The sequence below is a fragment of the Spinacia oleracea genome, chromosome 4 (assembly GCF_020520425.1).
Source record: "Spinacia oleracea cultivar Varoflay chromosome 4, BTI_SOV_V1, whole genome shotgun sequence".
NCBI lineage: Eukaryota > Viridiplantae > Streptophyta > Magnoliopsida > Caryophyllales > Amaranthaceae > Spinacia > Spinacia oleracea.
Genome location: NC_079490.1, coordinates 36238775 through 36260220, shown reverse-complemented (window position 1 = coordinate 36260220; position 21446 = coordinate 36238775). Strand labels below are relative to the sequence as shown.

At 41.0% G+C, this 21446-nt stretch overlaps 1 protein-coding gene across 13 annotated transcripts; it reads left to right on the top strand.

The window, feature by feature from the left end:
- The first annotated feature begins 244 nt into the window (after positions 1-244).
- LOC110778742 (uncharacterized) lies at positions 245-21319 on the top strand. 13 transcript variants are annotated; one of them, XM_056843806.1, is made up of 13 exons: positions 245-612; positions 820-929; positions 1784-1847; positions 1950-2017; positions 2110-2438; positions 7172-7358; positions 18491-18704; positions 18779-19441; positions 19544-19693; positions 19767-20096; positions 20215-20364; positions 20439-20537; positions 20622-21319. In XM_056843806.1, the coding sequence occupies exons 8-13, from the start codon at positions 19256-19258 to the stop codon at positions 20685-20687; spliced, it is 981 nt and encodes a 326-aa protein (XP_056699784.1). In that variant the 5' UTR covers positions 245-612; positions 820-929; positions 1784-1847; positions 1950-2017; positions 2110-2438; positions 7172-7358; positions 18491-18704; positions 18779-19255; the 3' UTR covers positions 20688-21319. The 13 variants fall into 13 exon arrangements, with proteins under 13 accessions (XP_056699784.1, XP_056699779.1, XP_056699780.1 ...); XM_056843801.1 differs by having other exon boundaries at positions 1699-1847; XM_056843802.1 differs by having other exon boundaries at positions 1672-1847.
- Positions 21320-21446: the final 127 nt, after the last annotated feature.

Genomic DNA, 21446 nt, shown 5'->3' with positions numbered 1-21446 from the left:
TCCGGCAACATCTACGACTTGGATAATATTTATATTTCCGATACGATCCATATTTCCGTTTCCGGCAATATCATCGTTTCCGGAGTATTCATTTCTTGCCTGTGACGATCTCAGCTCCCACTGAAACCAAGATCCGTCGATTCCGAATATCCATAGATGGAGTATTTAATTCCATTAAATACTTGATCCGTTTACGTACTATTTGTGTGACCCTACGGGTTCAGTCAAGAGTAAGCTGTGGATTAATATCATTAATTCCACTTGAACTGAAGCGGCCTCTAGCTAGGCATTCAGCTCACTTGATCTCACTGAATTATTAACTTGTTAATTAATACTGAACCGCATTTATTAGACTTAACATCGAATGCATACTTGGACCAAGGGCATTATTTCCTTCACTTCCCTTCCCTTCCCAGTTTATTTTCTTCTTGTTCTTCGTTTGTTGTCCATGGTTATATTTTCTCCCAATCTTGATAGCAAACACAAGGATAATTCTACTGTTATTCCCATTTTCTCCATCTTTCTACTCTATTTGGGCTTTTCTGTGTGTCTCGGTGTTATTTGAAGTCTTATACCTAGAAATGGCAAGAGATGGAAATTGAGGTGGTTAAGGTATACAAATTTCATCTTTGTCTTAATCTTTCTTCACTGCCCGATTTAAATTATATATTTTTATGGTTTTTGGATTTTGTCGATTTTTTAGATTAAATCTAGGGTTTAATTGATTGCTTCTTAATTTATATATTGATTACAATTTGTGATTTTAATTGACATTTTGTTGATGTTTCGACTGAATCTAGAGTTTCATGGGCTATGCAGGTGCTTTCCGTCTATGAAGGGGAAGCTTGGAGCTGTTGGTGTTGTTATTATGTTACTTTGAGAAGTCTAAGCTTGATATGACTCAAAAGTACACCCTATCTACCCCTGAGGTTTAGTACTCACTCCCTCTTTTTTACGGGTATGAATTTTTAGTTGGTGTTAAGAAATTGAATCTGTGGGATTGTTCTACGTTGAATTGCTTGAGGCCGTCTATTGTTCTTGATTTTTATTTGATTGTATGACGTGTTGCAGCTATTTGATTCTATTTTGTTTGTTGGAATTGTTCAGTGATTTTTTTACCCAAGTTTATTTTCTGCTTCTTTGAAGATCTGAACCATATTGGAGATGTAAATATACAATGAATAGACGCAGAACTGAAAATAGGTGAAATGCCAGTTTTCAGCAAAATGATAATTACCCTGTTTTATCATGTTGTTGAATGTAAATTTTATGATACCGGTCTTAGAGGGTGAGGCAATGTATTCATGTATGGCATGGAGATGGAACATTTCATTTGGCTTTCCCATTTCTAATGGTATAATTTAGTTTCAGATATCAAAGCTCGTTGAGGCAATGGGGTAAGGTTGCGTACGTCCAACCCCCTTGACCCTTGTTCTTGCGGGAGCCTCTTTGAGGCAATGGGGTAATGATAATAATGATATCAAATCCGTATGTTTAGTATTTGTTTGGTTAGTTGAACGTTTGATTTTCTTATTGTGTTGAAATTATACCCCAACTCCAGATTTGAGGTAATATTGCAGGGTTTATTCCAATTGTTCTTGCTGATACTCCGTACTATAGTTTTGAAATATTAAACTTCGTATTTTCAACTCATTGCATATTTTTATGGAGACAAAATGCCACTATTGCAATATCCAGACATTATAAAGGCTTTGATATTTTTGAGGAAGTTGAAGCGAACCAAGCTGCTGCAAAGAATGACAATGCCTCCATTGATTTCCAGATGATTTTTACAAAAAGGAAGGATTGACGCCATGTTCTTTGGCTAAGCTTCCGGATGATGTTGAGTTTCGTATTCATCCCCCTTTCCCTTTCGGCCTCCACTAACCTTATACTTTGATTTTAATCGAATTTAACTTTTTGTGATTTTGGGTTGGTCTAATGTGCAGGTTCTTGAACTTGTATGATAGAGACAGAGTTGAATATGTTGGATTGGATGAGGCTGCCAGTAAATTAGGTAAAGTATACCTGATAGTTCGTATTTTCCTTTTTTATTTTTCATTTTTCGTCAAATTTCACCGGTTTATGATTCTTGTTGGGTTCTGGCAGGAGTTGAGAGACGCGGGATCTATGATTTTGTGAATGTCTTATAAAGTGTTGGTTTAAGATTGATTTTCTTCTATACTAGTGATTTTCTTTAATTATTTCGCATATTTTTGTGGCTCGTCAAATTAGATGTGTGAAATTAAATTTTTTGAAGGTATCTAACTAAGACAATTGGCATCCACCTAAAATGTCATTTTGAGTAAGTAGTTAAAATAAAGCGCCTTGAGTTTGCATGTTTTTACCTCATTATCATTGATGGGTGTTAATTGGATTTAGGTACTATGCGTGGAAGGGGTTTTAAAGGAATTCCCAAGGCTCTTGCCGCGCTAAAGGTAACAAAAACCTAACATTTAATTGTAATGATCATCTCTGAAACTTAAAAAGGCGTGGAATATTAAATGCTTATCGATTTTTTGTTCTTATATTCTATTACTAGGAAGAGGGTTTGAGGGACTATTGAAGTTTTGAAAAGTACACAATATGATATGGAGTGAGGTATATATTGAGGTGTGCATATGCACTATGGCTTTTTCTATTCTAGATATTATTAAGGATGTGGTTAAACATTGCAAGATGCTGTCTAGGGTTTTAACTTGATTTTAAATTTTATAATTTTTCTTAACAAAATTTTAGAGGGACATAATTATAGCAGAAAAGTTCTTTTAGAGTTCATTCTCACCTATTGTTTCGAGCTTTCTCCAACTTCCTGTTCTGCTCCTCTGTTTTCAAGTAGAGAAGGCATCGAGGGTACAAAACCATTCCGCTTCTGTAGGGGGTATTTTTCCTCTCGTACTTTTTTGCATTTCCCCTACGAGAGTGGCTTTAGAACTTTTGTATTTTTGGATTTCGAAGGAGTCGCCACCAAACATTTTAAGGGTCCCGTTTGGAAAGACAAAAATTGACTCTATATTGGATAAGGCATTGAATCTTAGAAACGAATGGGTGAAATCCGGGCAAGGGAATGAGATGCTTATTCCGCGAGCCTTAGAAATTATATTCGAATGCATGGCACAAAACATTTTCGAACAACCCTAGTCGTGACACTATGTGGGTTTGGATTTAGTACTTGAACAAATAGAATTTCTACTTTGTATTGTGACCACTTCGCTTTAAAGTTAATTTGAGGGAACCTAAGACCGGTTTGTCCAAGAAATTATCTTCGTTAAGCATGGTGTAACCTTGCATTTTATTGTATTTAGCATGTGAGGTGATGAAAGCAATAAACAAGTAAAGCAACATCACAATAGAAAATAAATGCGTAATTAGTAAAAATACATCACCACCTAGAAAAGGACTAGGTGGGAAACCAGATTTCCTAGAAGGACTAGGCAAGTAAAGTTGCATAATAGTAAGTGCGGAATTGAAAGGTGCAATATATAAAGGCATTATTGAAATTGCGATATTGAAGTGCTTAATTGAAAGGCGTTATTGAAATTGTGATATTGAAGTGCATAATTGAAAGGTGCAATATTGAAATTGAATTATTGTATTTGAGATCCGAACGCCAAACGGTTTCTTAAGAATAAGTGCGTCTGACACGGATTCAAGTCTAAAAATCTCAACTTTAGGACAAGTTGCTCATCCTAAAGTGTCTTAGATTTTGACATAGAAATTGAACTTGAAATATTGAAACTTGAATATTGAACTTGAAATATTGAACTTGAATATTGAACTTAAAAGTCTTGAATCTCAAAGATTAGACCTTTTAATGTTGAAAAGGCTTCATCTTTGATATGCTCCATATGTTGAGATGCTTCTAGTTTAGGGAAGTGATTACAAACAACCCTAAACATCATTGAATCTTGAAACTTGTACTTGAATATTGAAATGGGGAGTCTTGAATCTCAAAGATTAGACCTTTTAATGTTGAAAAGGTTTCATCTTTGATGTGCTCCTATTTTGAAGTGGTTCTAGTTTAAGGAAGTGATTACAAACAACCTTAAACATCATTGAACCTTGAAACTTGAACTTGGATTTTGAAAAGTACGTGGAGTCTTGAATCTCAAAGATTAGACTTTTAAACATTAGAAAGGCCTCACCTTTGATTACTCCATGTTTTGAAAATGATTCTAGTTTAAGGAAGTGATTACAAACAACCTCAAACATCATTGAATCTTGAAACTTTGTATTTGTATCATAGAAAGTGTTGATTTTGTAAAAATATGTGATTGTGGTAAGTGACACTTTTAAGAATAAAAGTGCCAACTTTACTAATCATTTTGAAAGAGAAATTATGGAAACATAGTCGATTAGGATTGGGATTCAGAATTACCTTGAAACTTGAACTTGGATTTTGAAAAGTATGTGGAGTCTTGAATCTCAAAGATTAGACCTTTAAACATTAGAAAGGCCTCACCTTTGATTACTCCATGTTTTGAAAATGATTCTAGTTTAAGGAAGTGATTACAAACAACCTCAAACATCATTGAATCTTGAAACTTTGTATTTGTATCATAGAAAGTGTTGATTTTGTAAAAATATGTGATTGTTGTAAGTGACACTTTTAAGAATAAAAGTGCCAACTTTACTAATCATTTTGAAAGAGAAATCATGGAAACATAGTAGATTAGGATTGGGATTCATAATTACCTAGTTAGGTTTAAGTTAGAATTCCTCTTGGAGCTCCCAATTGCTTGAATATTTGAAGTCTGTATGGGATTTTTGAAGAGTTTTGTATTTTGATGTTTAGAGGCAATTTTTGTATTACGACGTTCTGTTTGTCAATTGCTGCCCTAAAGTGCTGGAAATTAGGGGTTTAAATAGGAAAATGAGTGGCTAAACGCCAGCTGACAGCTGCGTCCAACGCATCAACGACGCCAGGTGCCGCTGACGTGGCACAGAAGACGCCAAGCAAGGACGATGACGCCGTCCTTGCGTTTGGCTTGTAGTGGGCGTACCTTTGTACGAACTGTACGTTTTTTGGCAAGAAGTTTTGCTTGTGGATTAAGGAAGTTTGTGAATAAAAACTAGCCGTTTTGGGGATTTGAATTCGGTTTTACGGGACGAGGCCCGACTAGGGCTGAGCAAAACTATCTGAAAATCCGAAAATCCGAATACCCGATCCGCATCCGATCCGATTTTTTTGGATACCCGATCCGAAATTATTTTCGGATCGGATATCCGATCCGAAATTTTCGGATAGTGGATCGGATACGGATCTTGATTTTTCCAAAATCGGATATTCGATATCCGAAAAATTGTCAAATATCGGATACCGGATATCGGATATCCGACCCAATAAGATCCGAAACCTTTACTAAACTTTTAGTTTTTATTTTTAGGTTTCAAAACAAGCAAACCCTTTTGCCTAAAACTCAAACTCTTGTCATATCTCAGTATCTCACGCGGTCCGCCGCTTCTCTCACTTTTTCTCTCTTTTAGCCTTTTAGTCTCCTTTCTCAATCTCTCGCCGGCGACTTACACTCACTGGCCGCCCACTCCCATCTATCACCGGCAGCCCACTCTCAACGTCTCAGTCTCTGGTTTCACGGCAGCGTCTCGGCCTCTCGTGGTCCATCTCTGGTTTCACGACAGCCCACTCTCAATCTCTGGTTTCACGGCTGCCCGCTCTCAAAGTCTCAATATCTGATTTCCAATCTTGTTGCAATTCACCGATAATTTAATTTGTCTTACTCTTTTACTTTGTATTTCTTTAGTTCATCTATTTCCCTAGTAAGCTTGGTCTTTTAATTTGGATTCACATGGGAATCGAAATATTGATATACTGATGTGTATTAGAATATTTAATTATTTATGGTTATTGCCGATTTGTTGTATTGGAGTATTGTGGTTTAAGATTTTAAATCTTCAAAGTTCAATTGGCAAACAGTGAAACAAAGACTTGAATCCCATTTTTAAAAATTACACTTATTAAACTTGGTAATGTGTGGGTTTGTGTTAGTTCATTATCTTTTATTTTATTAATCACTTCATAAAGTTCCTAACACATGGGATTTGTTAATTTATTCAATCAAAATCAAATAATTAGTAGTCTAAACTTGGTTAGTTTGATATCTGGATGAGTGGGTTATAATATGAGCAGGAAAAGAAATTAACAGGACTTTTTTTGGATATTTGATATCCAGATTATCCGATCCGAAATATCGGATATTCGAATATCGGATATCCGAAATTTTCGGATCAGATACGGATATCAAATATCTGAATTTTCGGATATAGATATCCGATCCGAATGTTGATTTCGGATCGGTTATCCAATCCGCGCTCAGCCCTAGGCCCGACTTGCTCGCTTTTGTGGGTCGGCGCCCGAATTTGGATTTCTTAGTGTCATTTTGACTGGAAAAGGCCTTGTAAAACCAATGGAGTGGTCCATTGGGTGAGATTGTACTTGGATTTTGAAGTTGATTTTTGGAAATTGAATTTTGTACCGAGTTCTGGAATGGGAACGGTCTCGGGGATTGGACTTTGGCTCTTGGATTTTGGAATATATTCTAGCAATCGGGACTTCCGCACGGAATTGTTCCAACCACCTAGCAAGGATAATGGTATCGTCATCATCCCAATGGGGGGACACGATTCAGGTGTCTACAGAAGCCCCCACTTTGACTGAGCGTTCGGTTAGGAAAGCGCAAGTCAAAGTTTTCGACTCGGGACGGAGAATGGTCAAGATGTTCTGCAATCAAGAACATTATTTGTACGCCGGTACCTGCACAAGACAGGCGTTAAAAAAAGGATAGAGTCTACCTCCGTGCGGTTGTGACGACTCTGATTTGTACTTGTATTGCTTTTTCGCCTTTGGTTCAAGATGGAGCTTGGCATCGAAAATTTTGAATTTTGAATTCTTGAATTTTGAATTTTTGAATACCCGGAGTTGATCCGCTGGGGATAAGCTTCACTGGGGAGAAGAGAGTTTTATTGGTTCTTAAAATTTTGAAATTTCGGCTGACTTTCTTGGTGCTTGGGTCCGTTTGGAGTCGAACGCCTGAATTCTTGTATTTTTCGGACTTTGTATTCTTGAGATATCTATCTGTTGGTGTTTAGAGACACATGTATATACCCGTAATTTCGGAGGGTAGCATGATTTGATGTTTGATGCCTGGTGCAGAAAACTGTAGCAGCAAAGAACGTGCAATCAGCAAGGAGGACCGCGCGCTGAAGATTCCGCGCATGCAGCAGCTTGGCGCCCAACGCGCTTGGTGGCGTTTGGTGCAGGGGTTGGCTATAAATTCCCCCTTTGCCGTGCCATTTTGAAGAGCAAACAATCTCATTTTCTTGCTTTTTCTTTCTCAAAGGTCGACTACTCTCCCTTAATCTTGTTGTTCTTGCCTTGTCCATGTAAGTATATATTTCATGTTTTGTTTATGAAATAATCTCTAGGATTGCATGTAGATTTAATTTTTGTACTTTTAAATGCTTGTTGATATGATGCTTGTATGATAGTAGGATTCTTGAATCTTGTAGAAAACTGTTTGATAGCCACTTAAACTTGAACTGCTTGAACTTGTAGATTTTTGAACTTTTGTAGAATCTTGAACTTTGTACTTGGTATTTGTAGATAATGATCTCACTCGTGACCTTGTTGGGTCTCGCGGGAGAGTAGGCTAGCTGTAGACACCTACTTTTGTCCCCATTCCCGAAAGGGAAGGTTCGATGATGAAAGCGTAAATCTCCACTTGACAACGCATCTCCTATAAAATAACGGATCTCAATTCCCCTTTTCATTTCACCCGAAACATGCTATTTATGGAAACCCGCTAAAAATAGTAACTGCTGTAATGGGTAATTGTTAAAAGTGGCAAGTCATAAAAGATAGAAACCTGTCAGAATTAGGTGTTGCACTCCAACATAAATCCTAAATGAGATAGAAATTGCGAGAGAATCCTATTCCTAATACGATTCGAAAAGAAGAGTTACGTATTAATTAAAATCCTAACGAGCCTAGAGTTCGTAACGGGCGCAGACGCATCCCGTCACAAGGTTAATACGCATTAAAAGACTCAATTAAATCTCAAAAACTCCGGATTCTAGGAATCCGAAACTGACTAAGAAAAACAGCCCAGATCCTATTTTCAACGCCTGGTTCTGGGCGCTGAAAATACCTGGTACGTGTTTTTTCCTAATTCCTTGTGGATTAGAGTTCTACAATTCTATCTTTCCACGAACTCTTTTCTATAAAAAGGGCCTTAAGTGCGACGTGAAAAGAACAACAACAACACACACAACACACAATTATATTTCTGAGTATTGACTCTAAACCCCTAAGCCTAAGCCTCACGCTGCAAAACTGATCACGCGTTCTGTCGCAATCGATCCATAAAATCGAACAGAACGTATCCTGTCCCATAATTTGAGATTCGTTAAATAAAAGGAGAAATAGCAAAGTCAAAGTGGTTAGTTTTCTGAGAACCGTGACGCACCTCTCAAGGGTGCGTCGTAATGTGTCCCTTTTCCATGGTTTAATTGCTTTCCTCGCCCTTTTATGAACTGTTAAACTAACTAAATCTGATTGTTCGATCACGCTTAATAGATATGATATTTTTGGGAAATTGGATTATCATGCTAGGTCCCTTAAAACAATCTAAATCAGATAATCGCGCTCGATCTAGTACTATATGTTGCATATTGTTAAAATCAACTCAGATTAGTTTAATAGTTAACGCATGTCCCTTCAATTATTTATGCTGAGCTAGTAAGGATATCCTGCCTCTGGAGTTATCGAAGAGCGAGTACTCCTCTCGGTAGTTACAGTCCCCCGAACCCTCAATCTCTACCCTGCGGGTGTACGTTGAGCGATCCCCACCACCAGGGATCACAAGGGAACCTACGGCTGTCGTGGTCAAACATAATTGCACTCCCTTTATGTCACGATAACCGGGTTTTGTCAGTTTTTCTCCTTGTCGTTAAAAACTGAATGGCGACTCCTATATTACTAGTTAATTGGGTGTAAACTCACAGGAAATCCAATTACACTTGATTTGACAAAAATAAGCGTCACACCCACGAGGGACGAGGTCACGCATTAGCCTCGTGCTTTTTCGACCCCCTCACAGTGGCGACTCCACTAGGGATAGTGAAGGAAATACTCGTGCTCGTAGGTAATCAAAGTAGCCGAAGGGTGAAACGATCCTACCCCGCGTTTATTTCCCCATCAAGTTGGGACGACCTGAAAATCAGCATATTAATGTGAACGGACAGAACCGCATGACGAATCTTGGCTCCCTTGGTGTTTCATCTCGGGAGTTGGGACTAAGGATACCCATCGCCAACCGGGGGGTGCATACGCTTCGAATGTTGTCCACTCGGCACTTTCGCTAGTAGTACACCCGTCCCAAACCCAATCGCTCGCCCACTAGATCCCTCTCGCCTGCATGCCCCCTTGGCTTGCACTTGCGGGTTGGCCTTCTGGGACAAAATTCTTCTGTTGAAAGCACTACCCCGACCGGGGCATGTGGTGGATCTGCGATAGAAGCGGTACCAAGCCAGGCGCGAATAACTACCCATAGAAGCCTATCATAAACTACATGACATATTATTATTGCCTCATGATGGAACGTTAGTTATGTGTAGCGAAATATATGATTGTGTGTGACAAACTATCCTAGAAAAACCAACGTCCTTAAAAATTGCCCAAACATTATTAAACCAATTTGCCAAAGAGTTATACCGAAATACGTGTTCCGCAAACCCGAACGATCGCCACAAAAATAAGCGACGCTCAGGATGGCCTGTAACGAATCCCACAAACGCTGCACAACGCGTAAAGGACGTTATTAAGCAAACACGCAAAATCGAAGTCGCATAAACAAAAGTAGACGCAAACAGAAAACGAGAACCAGCCAGGGACGCATTTTCAACGCCCCTGGCTGGGCGCCAGAATTTCTCACGCCCTACGCTGGGCGCTGAAGTTGCTGCTTGGCCTTCTGGTCGGGCGCAACAGCCTCGGTGCCCGCGCAAAAGGAAAATACGTAGCACAAAAAAATACCGTTCGCAAAAAGAATTGCTACGAGGGAGTAAGAAAAGCACTCGATTCTAAAAGCGACTCATAAAAAAGAATAACTCTTTGCGTCGTTGTTAGGCCTCCTACGATGACAATGCTCGGCACCAAAACCGAGCACGCTAATTGAAATAACCTTGAATGTCACATGAGCAAATTATTCAAAAAATAATGTTCAAATGAAGTTTTCAAGAAAAAAAAATAATGTTCGAATAAAAATAAATAAATCCGAGTCTAGACTAGGCTTGCCAAAGTACAATCTAAATCCTAAGTCTTAGTTGTCTTATCCATAGAATCGGTCCTAATGCTTGGTGTCGTTCTGCAAGTTAAAAGGTTAAACCATATTGAGTCTCCCTTCCTAACATTTAAATCATTAAGCACCCATATGTAATTATCATCCCTTGCTAAGAATCCACGGCCTCAATACTCTCTCTCACCAATAAAAAGAATATATTATATTATTTGCAAAATGGAAACAGTCACATTCTGAAAATCATTCCTCCATAGTCGCACAACCCCCAAAGTGAACCTAAGGTATCAATACCATTAACAAAAATTAATGGCCTCAAGGCTTATGATCACATTGGGTCACGACTATCATAGTCCTCTCGAGCCACTCGTTCCTTTAAATACTCCTAAGTACGGACTAAAAGATTTTCCATGAATGCAACATGACGAACCATGAAAATACCCAAATCGGCATATCATAAGGCTACCATTGGGGTCAAGCAATACACACTAAGAGGGAAGCCTCACTAATGATTCTAGTCTTGCAAAAATAAAAATTCGATCTCCCCAACTAACTACCTTGCCAACATTAAGCAAAATGGCGCGTGACAAATGAACACCCAAGGGTTAAAATCTAAAGTGTCAACCAACGAAAGTTATGGTCCAATTAGCCTAAGTCAGAGAGTTGCTTGGTCAAGTATTATAGGCTTACGCCACATCATTATTTTGAGTCTAGGCCACTTCCTTGTATTCATACACGGGTTATAATCAGAAAGATTAATGAAAGTTCGAGTCTAAATCACAACTTCCAGTTAAATCCCGGAAACCGGAATCTGAAAAGAAGCAAAAATTATCTTCGATGTAATTCTTTCGTTAAATTTCAATAAGGTAAAAATAACATTTTGAATCTACGCTATTTGCACATTCTAAGAAACGACTAAATACGTTTGCAAAGTAAGACAATTTAAAGGTCCACCCTAGGCCCGCTAAAATTAAAGGCCCACTATAGGCCTACCAAACGAGGCTCACTCAGTCTCGCCTCGTGACTCTAAAACCACAACCATTTACCTTTTAGCCCAAATAAAAATTTTGAAGGATTTATGTTGGAAATCCCAAGAAAAAAGAAAAAATAGAAAGAAAAAAGGGAGAGCGAAAAGAGCAAGCCATGAAATACTTAAAAAGAAAGAGAAAAGGGAGAGCGAAAAGAGCGAGCCATGAAATACTTAGCCCGTACCTCCCAAAGCGCGAAATTTACCCAAGTAAACGAAGGAAAAGAATTGAGTCAACCAATCCAAATCATAAAATTCTACGATGTCTACCATTTCCAATCCTTATGCTATTAGACGCCTTCGCTCTGGGGTCCCTTTTCAGCTCATTTAACCCATCCATGTTCTCATTGCCATAACCCAAGAAACCATTACTTCATCTCTTGTTTCTGAACTTGTTATCAACTGCAAACCACGTACGGCCATTGACACGTGCGTCATACCCATTATTTCCGAAACCTGCTCTTACACCACCATTAGCATAATGATCATATAACTTGTTTGGATACATCCTGTTGATATACCCTTGAGCCGTCCCCATACTATTCATTGGCCTTGGTTGATGTAATCCTCATGCTCGACTAATACCTATACAACTCATCCTATCTCATTCAACCCATCTTTCAAGCCGTCTTGAGTCACAAATAAAAAAGAGACAAATGAAGAGTACATTCTACGCTCAACGTAAAAATAAAAAAATGTGAATAATAAAAAAGAAACTTTGCAAAGCGCCTCTAAAGTTAGTCTAAAAAGAAAAAAGAAGCATTTAGCGCACCAAAAAAGATCTGCCCAGAAATAATTTTCAGCGCCCACAGCTGGGCGCCGAAATCTTTAACGCCCTAGCCTGGGCGCTGATTCTCTCTGCTCGCCAAATATTGTCCAGAAGTGCTTGTTATTTTATCTGCACATGCACGGAAAAATAACGAACACTTGGAGGGGTACAACACGTATTCAGATATACGTACCACCAAAAAATACATGTACTCAAAAAAAATACATAAAATAAATTTTTGGCTTACGGCAAGGCAGTAGATTAAAATAATAATAAACTTCACTTATTCCACCGTTTCAAATAATACGTTTCCACCTCAGAACGTACTTGTTTAAAATCGGCATTCTAAAAAAACCATTTTCTAGGCTAAGAACTACGCAAGACCTGATTCCAAATTAAATCTATTTAAGGCGGATACGTAGGCAATCCATGATTCGGTCCAACCAATTTGCAAAAATATTAAATCCTATAGAATAACAAGAATAAGAAATAAAGTCCCTTATTGAAATTTAATTACTTGCAATCCAAGTCGAAAGAAAAATTTAAATCAAAGGAAGAATCCAAGTCATCAAAATGCCAAAATTAATGAGCACACATTGAAAAATAATAAGGGCACGTACCCTTGCCAGAAAGAGCACTCACACTCCTAGGCACCTAGCCAAGACTCAAAAGATCGCTTTGCCTCAATTAAGTGGGGGCTAGCGCAAGCGTCCATGACCTCTAAAGTACTCGACTTGACCCTCCCTAAAGCGAACTAACTCACTTAAAGACTTTATTTCACCACTAGACATGGTCGTTCGCTTAAAGACCTTCTTTCACCACTAGACACAATCATGATCGCCAACAAGTAGTAAATGCAGTAAGCTTGCAATAAAGAGAATTGTTCTACGGCGTCGCCCCATCGTTCCTTCGAACTCAGGGCACCCGTCCATGGTAATTCAAATGCTTGCGAATCCCCTTTGAAAAAAATAAAACAGACATTGTCAATAGGACTTGGCGCTTAACCAAGGCTCACCCTACTCAGACATATGACACGGGCATCTAAAATCGAAATCTAAAAGCATCATTAATGGGAAGACATAATAGCAACTGGGGGCTAAAAGTTGAAATGAAAAAACTAGGGAAAGAACTAAGTATACCTTGACCTTTTGTGCAGACATACACCAAGTAAATCTAAGTCAATTTGAAAACGGTTTATATTCCCGCAATTCTGGAAAAGATGGCCCTAAAAGCCTAAAAGCATATGCCAAACGGGCACAAGTAATATCTTGACACCTGCACCCTGGCTTCCAGCAAATCCTTAGACAGCATTCCAAAAATCGTAACAGTATTTTGATTCACTCATGTGATCATGTACGAACCCTTCTATAAGCCAACTTGCTTAGGACACCTTGGATTGTACACAATAGGACTCGGATTTTAGATAATTTTCAAAGACTTCTTCGAACAAAATAAAGTGTCGTTGGTTTAAGCTAAGTATGCGTTTATCTCAATGTTGCAAGTGAGTCAAAGACTTCAACATGTGACTACTTTGACCATGGCAATGTCGCACAAATACGACATTTACAAGAGAAGTAGCAGATCACTACTCGAACGTACCTCGCACTAAACTATTCATGATCCATGTCATCATGAATGCATAAGGACGTATGCAAAGCATTATAGCACCAAGCCAATCCCGTAGCTACAATTGGGGGCTTGAGAAAAACACTCTAAAAATGCTCGAAATGACGATTTTATCGCAAATTCTCGACGCTAATGCTATACATCATAGGGGCACAATCCTAAGCTTTAATCGTGTAAAACGAACCTTAGAATGGCTACAACCCCTCCCAAATTCTAAGCACCACTTAGAATATATAAAGTCACCCCACTAACAAGGGTAACTGAAAATCGCGAGTCACCGAAACTCCGATCCAACTACTGCATATAACGCTCGCCCTACAAGCGCTCGTTACACAGTCTACCTCGTTCCAAAGCAAAAGCAAAAGAAAAAAAAAAATCAAAGATAAGAACTGTCAAAATATACCCAGAAATCATTTTCAACGCCCAGAGCTGGGCGCCGATATCTTTAACGCCCCAGCTCGGGCGCTGAATCTTTCTGCTAGCCAAGTTTTGCCCAGATATAAAAATAAGAAAGAAACACCTATGAATCCTCGCATCGAACGAAGTAATAAGCCGTGCAAACCCATGCAGAAGGTGCTACACTTGTTCGAACACCTGAACGAGGCATGCTGAAGTACTCCAATGCAAAAATAATAATGATATCCCAACGCCTGGAGGAATGTTCTAAGACACGCCGTTAGGCCACACAAGCCTATGTTGCACCATAAGTTCAACCGTCCCACGGTACAAGCCTAAAAAAAGGAGAGTAAGGCATATTGCACTAATGTAGGCACGACCAAGAGCATGTGTAAAAGAGGCAAAGACTACTTATCGCCCAAATTCAAAATACAAGCCCCACGACTCCTACATTAAAGGGTAGCAAAATATTATCTACCACGGAAGTGATAACTCGCACCTACACGAGCGGAACCCCAAGGCGTCTTTCTCGAAAGAACCTACAAAAATCGTACGCCAAAAGGAAGCATCCCAACATGCATACTTGGGGGCTCCAAGCTACGAAACAACCATAGCAAAATAAAAAAAAATCTCGAAGGAAATGTTTGAACAATCGAAAGGGTACGATGTTTGAGCCCACTTCATGAATGGGCCTGAACCCTATCAAGCTTCTAAGCAAACTATTCAAAATCAGTCATTGCCCAAAAAAAATGATTCAAACAAACTGATTAATGGACCGCACACAACGACCATTCTATGAACGCTCGTTCGCACATACATATCATCTTTCTAAGTATCGAACATTTACGAACGCGTTCAAAAGAAAAAAGAAAACGAACGAACAAAAGGCCAACTGTGTCATCAAAAACCTTGCCAGAAATCATTTTCAGCGCCCAGCGCTGGGCGCCGGAATCTTTAACGCCCAGGCATGGGAGCCGAAAATGATCCCAGACCCAAAAAACAGCTCTGACTTCTATAGGGCCCTGCCATATTCATTCGACTTGAAAATTGCCGATTTCTTTACTGAAAGTCGCACCTCACAGCTTTGTTAAGAATAGCACACCACTACAAAGATCGCTCGCACTTACGAGCACGATCCCCAAACACGATCAAGGACCTTACATAATGCGTGTCCCCAAGGAACCCCCCTTTGACAAGAAATGACCGTCAAGCACGAATGCTTGGGGGCTCGAAAGAAAATATATATTTCAAAAAAAAAGTATGCAAAGTTAAAACAGTATTCCCAGACTACGCTGTACAAAGTCCCGTGTTTGGATAATCTCAAAAGAAAAAGAACCGGTTTACGACCTCAAGACAAAGGTCGCCGTTGATACTTATGCATGGTCCCCAATCAAGGACCCAGGTAGTGGCAAAATTGAGCCGTAAGGACTAGCTCAAAACCATGAAGGAAGATGACCACAAGACAATGGTTCGTCTAAGCACGTTGCCAACCCACATTCAGGTTACAACTAAATCCGAGCATCCCTCGAAAGAATTCGCTCCTACAAGAATGAATAAAAAGAAATTCTCAAAAGAAATCACAAAGAACAAAAGAAATAGGAACTGGCCCATCTTCAGTTGGCAAGATCGCATCACGAACCACGCGAGTTCCCAAATCGAAAAAACGAATTCAGGGACGTCCACCCTCAGCGGACAGGGCTCGCCCACCCTCAGCGGGCGGGGTCTGCGTCACTAGCCGCGCAGGTCCTCAGTTTTCTAAAAATAGAATCTTCAAAAAAACAAATGAAACAGGCTCGCCATCTTTAGCCGGCGGGGTCTACGTCACAAACCGCGTAGGTCCTTATTTTCAAAAAATAAACACAAAACAAATTTCAAAATAGATTCGCCCACTTCTATCGGACGGGGTGTCCACCCTTAGCGGACAGGTTCGCCATCTTTAGCCGGCGGGGTCTACGTCACAAGCCGCGTAGGTCCTTATTTTCAAATTTCAAAAATAGAATCGTCCACTTCTATCGGACGGGGTGTCCACCCTTAGTGGACAGGCTCGCCATCTTTAGCCGGCGGGGTCTGCGTCACTAACCGCGCAGGTCCTTAGCCGCTGCAGCGATAACTTTTTCTGGTTTTCCGTTTTTCCAAAAAAGAACGATGTGAGTAGCTTTCCCTTTTTCCAGAGATTGGTTTTCCGTTTTTTCCAAAAAAGAGCGATGTGCTGGATTTTCCTTCGTTTTACGTCCCATAAAAACAAGGGGGTTTTCTCGTCTAGCTAACCCTGAAAATGAGAATCTTTAAAAACATTTTTACCTCGTGATTGGGCTTGGCCAGGCCCAATTACACTTTATAGCTTTGATTTCGAAAAAATCTGTAGCTACTCCCAATGACAAAGTGAGGGAGTTTCTGCGCACCTTTAGATCCTTCCAATGACAAAGCGAGGAAGTTTCTATACTATCCGTTGGCAAATCCCAATGACACGTGAGGGATATGTCGACACTTCAAGTGATGACCCTTAAGTCAAATGTTGTCACTCGGGGGCTCGTGAGACACTCGCCAAAACAGGTCACCATGGCTTGTGCGACGCACTCCGTCTAATACTTTGACCATCGTCTTACTCCAAGACTCAGTCAAAGTGGGGGCTAACTGTAGACACCTACTTTTGTCCCCATTCCCGAAAGGGAAGGTTCGATGATGAAAGCGTAAATCTCCACTTGACAACGCATCTCCTATAAAATAACGGATCTCAATTCCCCTTTTCATTTCACCCGAAACCTGCTATTTATGGAAACCTGCTAAAAATAGTAACTGCCGTAATGGGTAATTGTTAAAAGTGGCAAGTCATAAAAGATAGAAACCTGTCAGAATTAGGTGTTGCACTCCAACATAAATCCTAAATGAGATAGAAATTGCGAGAGAATCCTATTCCTAATACGATTCCAAAATAAGAGTTACGTATTAATTAAAATCCTAACGAGCCTAGAGTTCGTAACGGGCCCAGACGCATCCCGTCACAAGGTTAATACGCATTAAAAGACTCAATTAAATCTCAAAAACTCCGGATTCTAGGAATCCGAATCTGACTAAGAAAAACAGCCCAGATCCTATTTTCAACGCCTGGCTCTGGGCGCCGAAATCTTCGGCGCCCAGGCCTGGGGGCTGAAAATACCTGGTACGTGTTTTTTCCTAATTCCTCGTGGATTAGAGTTCTACAATTCTATCTTTCCACGAACTCTTTTCTATAAATAGGGCCTTAAGTGCGACGTGAAAAGAACAACAATAACACACACAACACACAATTATATTTCTGAGTATTGACTCTAAACCCCTAAGCCTAAGCCTCACGCTGCAAAACTGATCACGCGTTTTGTCGCAATCGATCCATAAATCGAACAGAACGTATCCTGTCCCATAATTTGAGATTCGTTAAATAAAAGGAGAAATAGCAAAGTCAAAGTGGTTAGTTTTCTGAGAACCGTGACGCACCTCTCAAGGGTGCGTCGTTATGTGTCCCTTTTCCATGGTTTAATTGCTTTCCTCGCCCTTTTATGAACTGTTAAACTAACTAAATCTGATTGTTCGATCACGCTTAATAGATATGATATTTTTGGGAAATTGGATTATCATGCTAGGTCCCTTAAAACAATCTAAATCAGATAATCGCGCTCGATCTAGTACTATATGTTGCATATTGTTAAAATCAACTCAGATTAGTTTAATAGTTAACGCATGTCCCTTCAATTATTTATGCTGAGCTAGTAAGGATATCCTGCCTCTGGAGTTATCGAAGAGCGAGTACTCCTCTCGGTAGTTACAGTCCCCCGAACCCTCAATCTCTACCCTGCGGGTGTACGTTGAGCGATCCCCACCACCAGGGATCACAAGGGAACCTACGGCCGTCATGGTCAAACATAATTGCACTCCCTTTATGTCACGATAACCGGGTTTTGTCAGTTTTTCTCATTGTCGTTAAAAACTGAATGGCGACTCCTATATTACTAGTCAATTGGGTGTAAACTCACAGGAAATCCAATTACAATTGATTTGACAAAAAGAAGCGTCACACCCACGAGGGACGAGGTCACGCATTAGCTTCGTGGTTTTTCGACCCCCTCACACTAGGATGCCTAGATGTTGGTGTAGCACTTGTATTCCCGCTTCGGCATGGATAGCCTAGGTGTTGGTGTAGAACTTGTATACCTGCTTCGGCATGGATAGCTTAGGCGTTGGTGTAGAATTTGTATGTTGAAGTAGAAGTCCCTGACTGAACTTGTACTGCCAGTGGGGATTTTTAAAACCTTGACCTTTGTACGGGCTAGTATAAGATAGCCCCAAATCTTGAATGCTGATATTTTTGTATTTCGAATGACATAGCATGCCTCGTCACACCCGGAGAAAGCTTGCTGAATGTTCGGCGGTTCGAGCAACTATGGAGGATGCTTCGGATGACGAAGAGACTGCAACGAATGTGCCGGAGCCGAGCATGGTACCGCGGAGAGTACCTACCTTTTACGGTAATGGTTGGCGGCCTTCTGATCTTGCGTTTCGACTGGAGTTTCATTTGTCCCAGCGGCCTCGCGCTGGTTTGGTGAGTCTTGTACTGTGCTTTGAATTTTGTCTTTTGAACTTGTATAGGTTTCGAACTGATCCGCTCATCTGTAGGCTGACGGGGAGCCGTTGCGCACATTTTGGAATCTGAAGGATCTTTATGATGTTTTCCCGGCTGTCTATGACAACGCGAAGGCTCGGGCGATCTGGTTGCAGACGAGCCTGGTTGATTTTTGGCATGCTTTGGGAGATGCTCAAGGGAGGAAGGGCGTCAAAGCCCGACTACAGGCCATGTTGGAGAGGTGGTGGGATACCACCAACACTTTTCATATGGTATGGGGGGAGATCACCATTACCCCTTTCGAGTTTGCTATGATCACAGTCCTCCCATTTTCAGAGAGGAATGTGACTTTCGATTCTGAGTTGAAATGGGATTCGAACGGTGTCAGGGAGTGGATTGGCCCTGTTGTTGACTTGATGACGGATGACACCCGTGCTCCTGTGACGGTGATCATGGATGGGATCCGCAGTGCGGACATATCTGCGGAGTAGAGGGTTCGACTCTTCCTCTTGGCTCTTGTGAGTAGAGTGATGGCCACGAGCAGGAGTAGCCGGGTGCTGATTGGCTTCTTGGAAGCTTTGAGGGATTCGAGGGCTGTTTCAGGCCTCAACTGGGGTGGCCTGGCATACATCCACCCTTTGTATGAAATGAAAAACGCCTCCAGGACTTCACCGGAGAGCAAGGCGAGCGTTGCTGCTTTGTGGAGCGTGCTGGAGGTATTTAGGACTCCTTGTACTTTGTATTTTTTACTTGTATGTTTGTATTTTGAACCTTGTACACATAGGACTTGAACGATGCTTTTGCTTGCCTTTTTGAAGATTTGGATGTACGAGCATTTTCCGACTTTGGCGTCGGCTCGTACTAGGGTTGCGGCTTACCCGTATGCTGCCTCTTGGGTAGGAGCGGTGCGCAGGAGGGTGTCTTTGGCGACCTTCCGCATAGCTTTGCAGGTTTTGCATGTTGAGGAGGTATGCCTTTGTATTGTTCTGGTCTTTTGTATCTGTTGCAATTGTATACTTGTCTGAGTTGTCTGTTCTGTAGGTGGTTTGGCGTCCTTTTGTTGGTGCGCCTATACCTGTTTCGGCCATGCTGGCCCACTTCTTTTCTGGACGGCGGGTCTTGCTCCCGGGTGTGTATCGCCATATGTGGTACCTGGGGGAGCGAGTGTCCCTTCAACATAGTACGAGGGACAGGCTTGTCCCTAAGGACCCACCGGAGACCATGCTGGCACGAATTGAAGATGTCGCCCGACTCTATTTGGATGCTGGGGGCGATGCCGTTTGTATCCCTTGGGAGAATTTTGTAGATAGGAAAGGTAGTCATGAGGGCCTTTTGGCGAGACTTGCTCCACCTGTACGCTTCGTACTGTCGGTGAGATTTTGAATTTGTATCTTGTATTCTTGTACTCTTGTACTCTTGTATTCTTGTACTCTTGTATTCTTGTATTCTTGTATTCTTGTATTCTTGACTATTGTAAGAATATTTGTAGGAGGAGGAGGTCGACCCCGAGGATGTTCCCTATGCTGATAGGGTCGTCCGCTATGTTGACTCGGACGGAGAACAGGTGGGGGTGGCTGTTCCTATAGCTTCTCCTCCACATCGGAGGTCGTATGATGCTGTACCGGAGCATTATGCAGCTGTAAGTACCGCTGTATTTTCTCGAAGTTGATTGTAACCTTGCATTTGGAGATTGGCTTTGAATCTTGTATGCAGGCGCCTCGGGCGAGAGTGCGTCGCTGTATGCTTGTAATTGATTCCTTGAAGAGGCAATGTGCCAATATGACCAAGAAACTTACTGGCCGAGACAGAGAGGTGCATTCATTGGCTGTGAAATTTTTGTATTTTGGAAATTTGAATATGGATGTCTGATTCTTTTGAATTTTGCATTTTGTATAGGAGCGCCGTCGAGGTCCCAGAGATTCCGTTGAAAGGGAGCCCCAGGTGGAGACTTTGGTAGGGTAGGAGGGACCGAGCTTAGGTCTGGGCCTGGGTTCTGGTACTAGTACTTAACAGAGGCATTCTGATGCTGTTAAGGGAGCTGCTCCCTTTGCATATGCTGAGCCTACCAGGCAATCCTTTGGAGGTCCGGGCAGTTCGATGCCTTTTGTGCCTCCCCCTGGTCTTTACTTTGGAGCGAGTAGCTCTCAGCCCTGGAGTGCAGATTCTTGGGATTATTGGCAGGAGATGGAGCGGATGCGTCAGACCCAGGCTTTTGAGATGCAGCCCCAGTTCATGGCGTTCCCGCCGCCTTATCACTATCCTTCCCCTCAGCAGGGAACTCATCGTCCTCCCGATACTCTTCGTATTTCGGAGCAGGAGCCTGCTACCCCTGGGACGGAGCTGGATCAGGATCTGGAGCGTTATAGGAGCCAAAAAAGGAACAAGGAGTCCGTGGTGGACATTACGGTTGATGATGACTCGGACTGATCCTGCATGGTAGCGAGTTCCAGCTTGCCTTGGTTGGATTTTGTATGGATTGTTTTTGTATGGATTTTGTAGGCTTGTATTTGAAATTTGAATTTTGTATGGTTGTATGGTTTTGTACTTGAATTTTGTAAGGTTTGGAATTTTTGGATCTTGTATGGATGAAAATTTGAATTTTGCATGGTTGAAAATTTGAATTTTGTATGCGTTGTGTGTGCCTTTGAAATTTGTAGCTATATGTATGCATGCAAAATTTGCAAAAATTTGCCCATTTTTTCGGGTGTACATACCCACTAT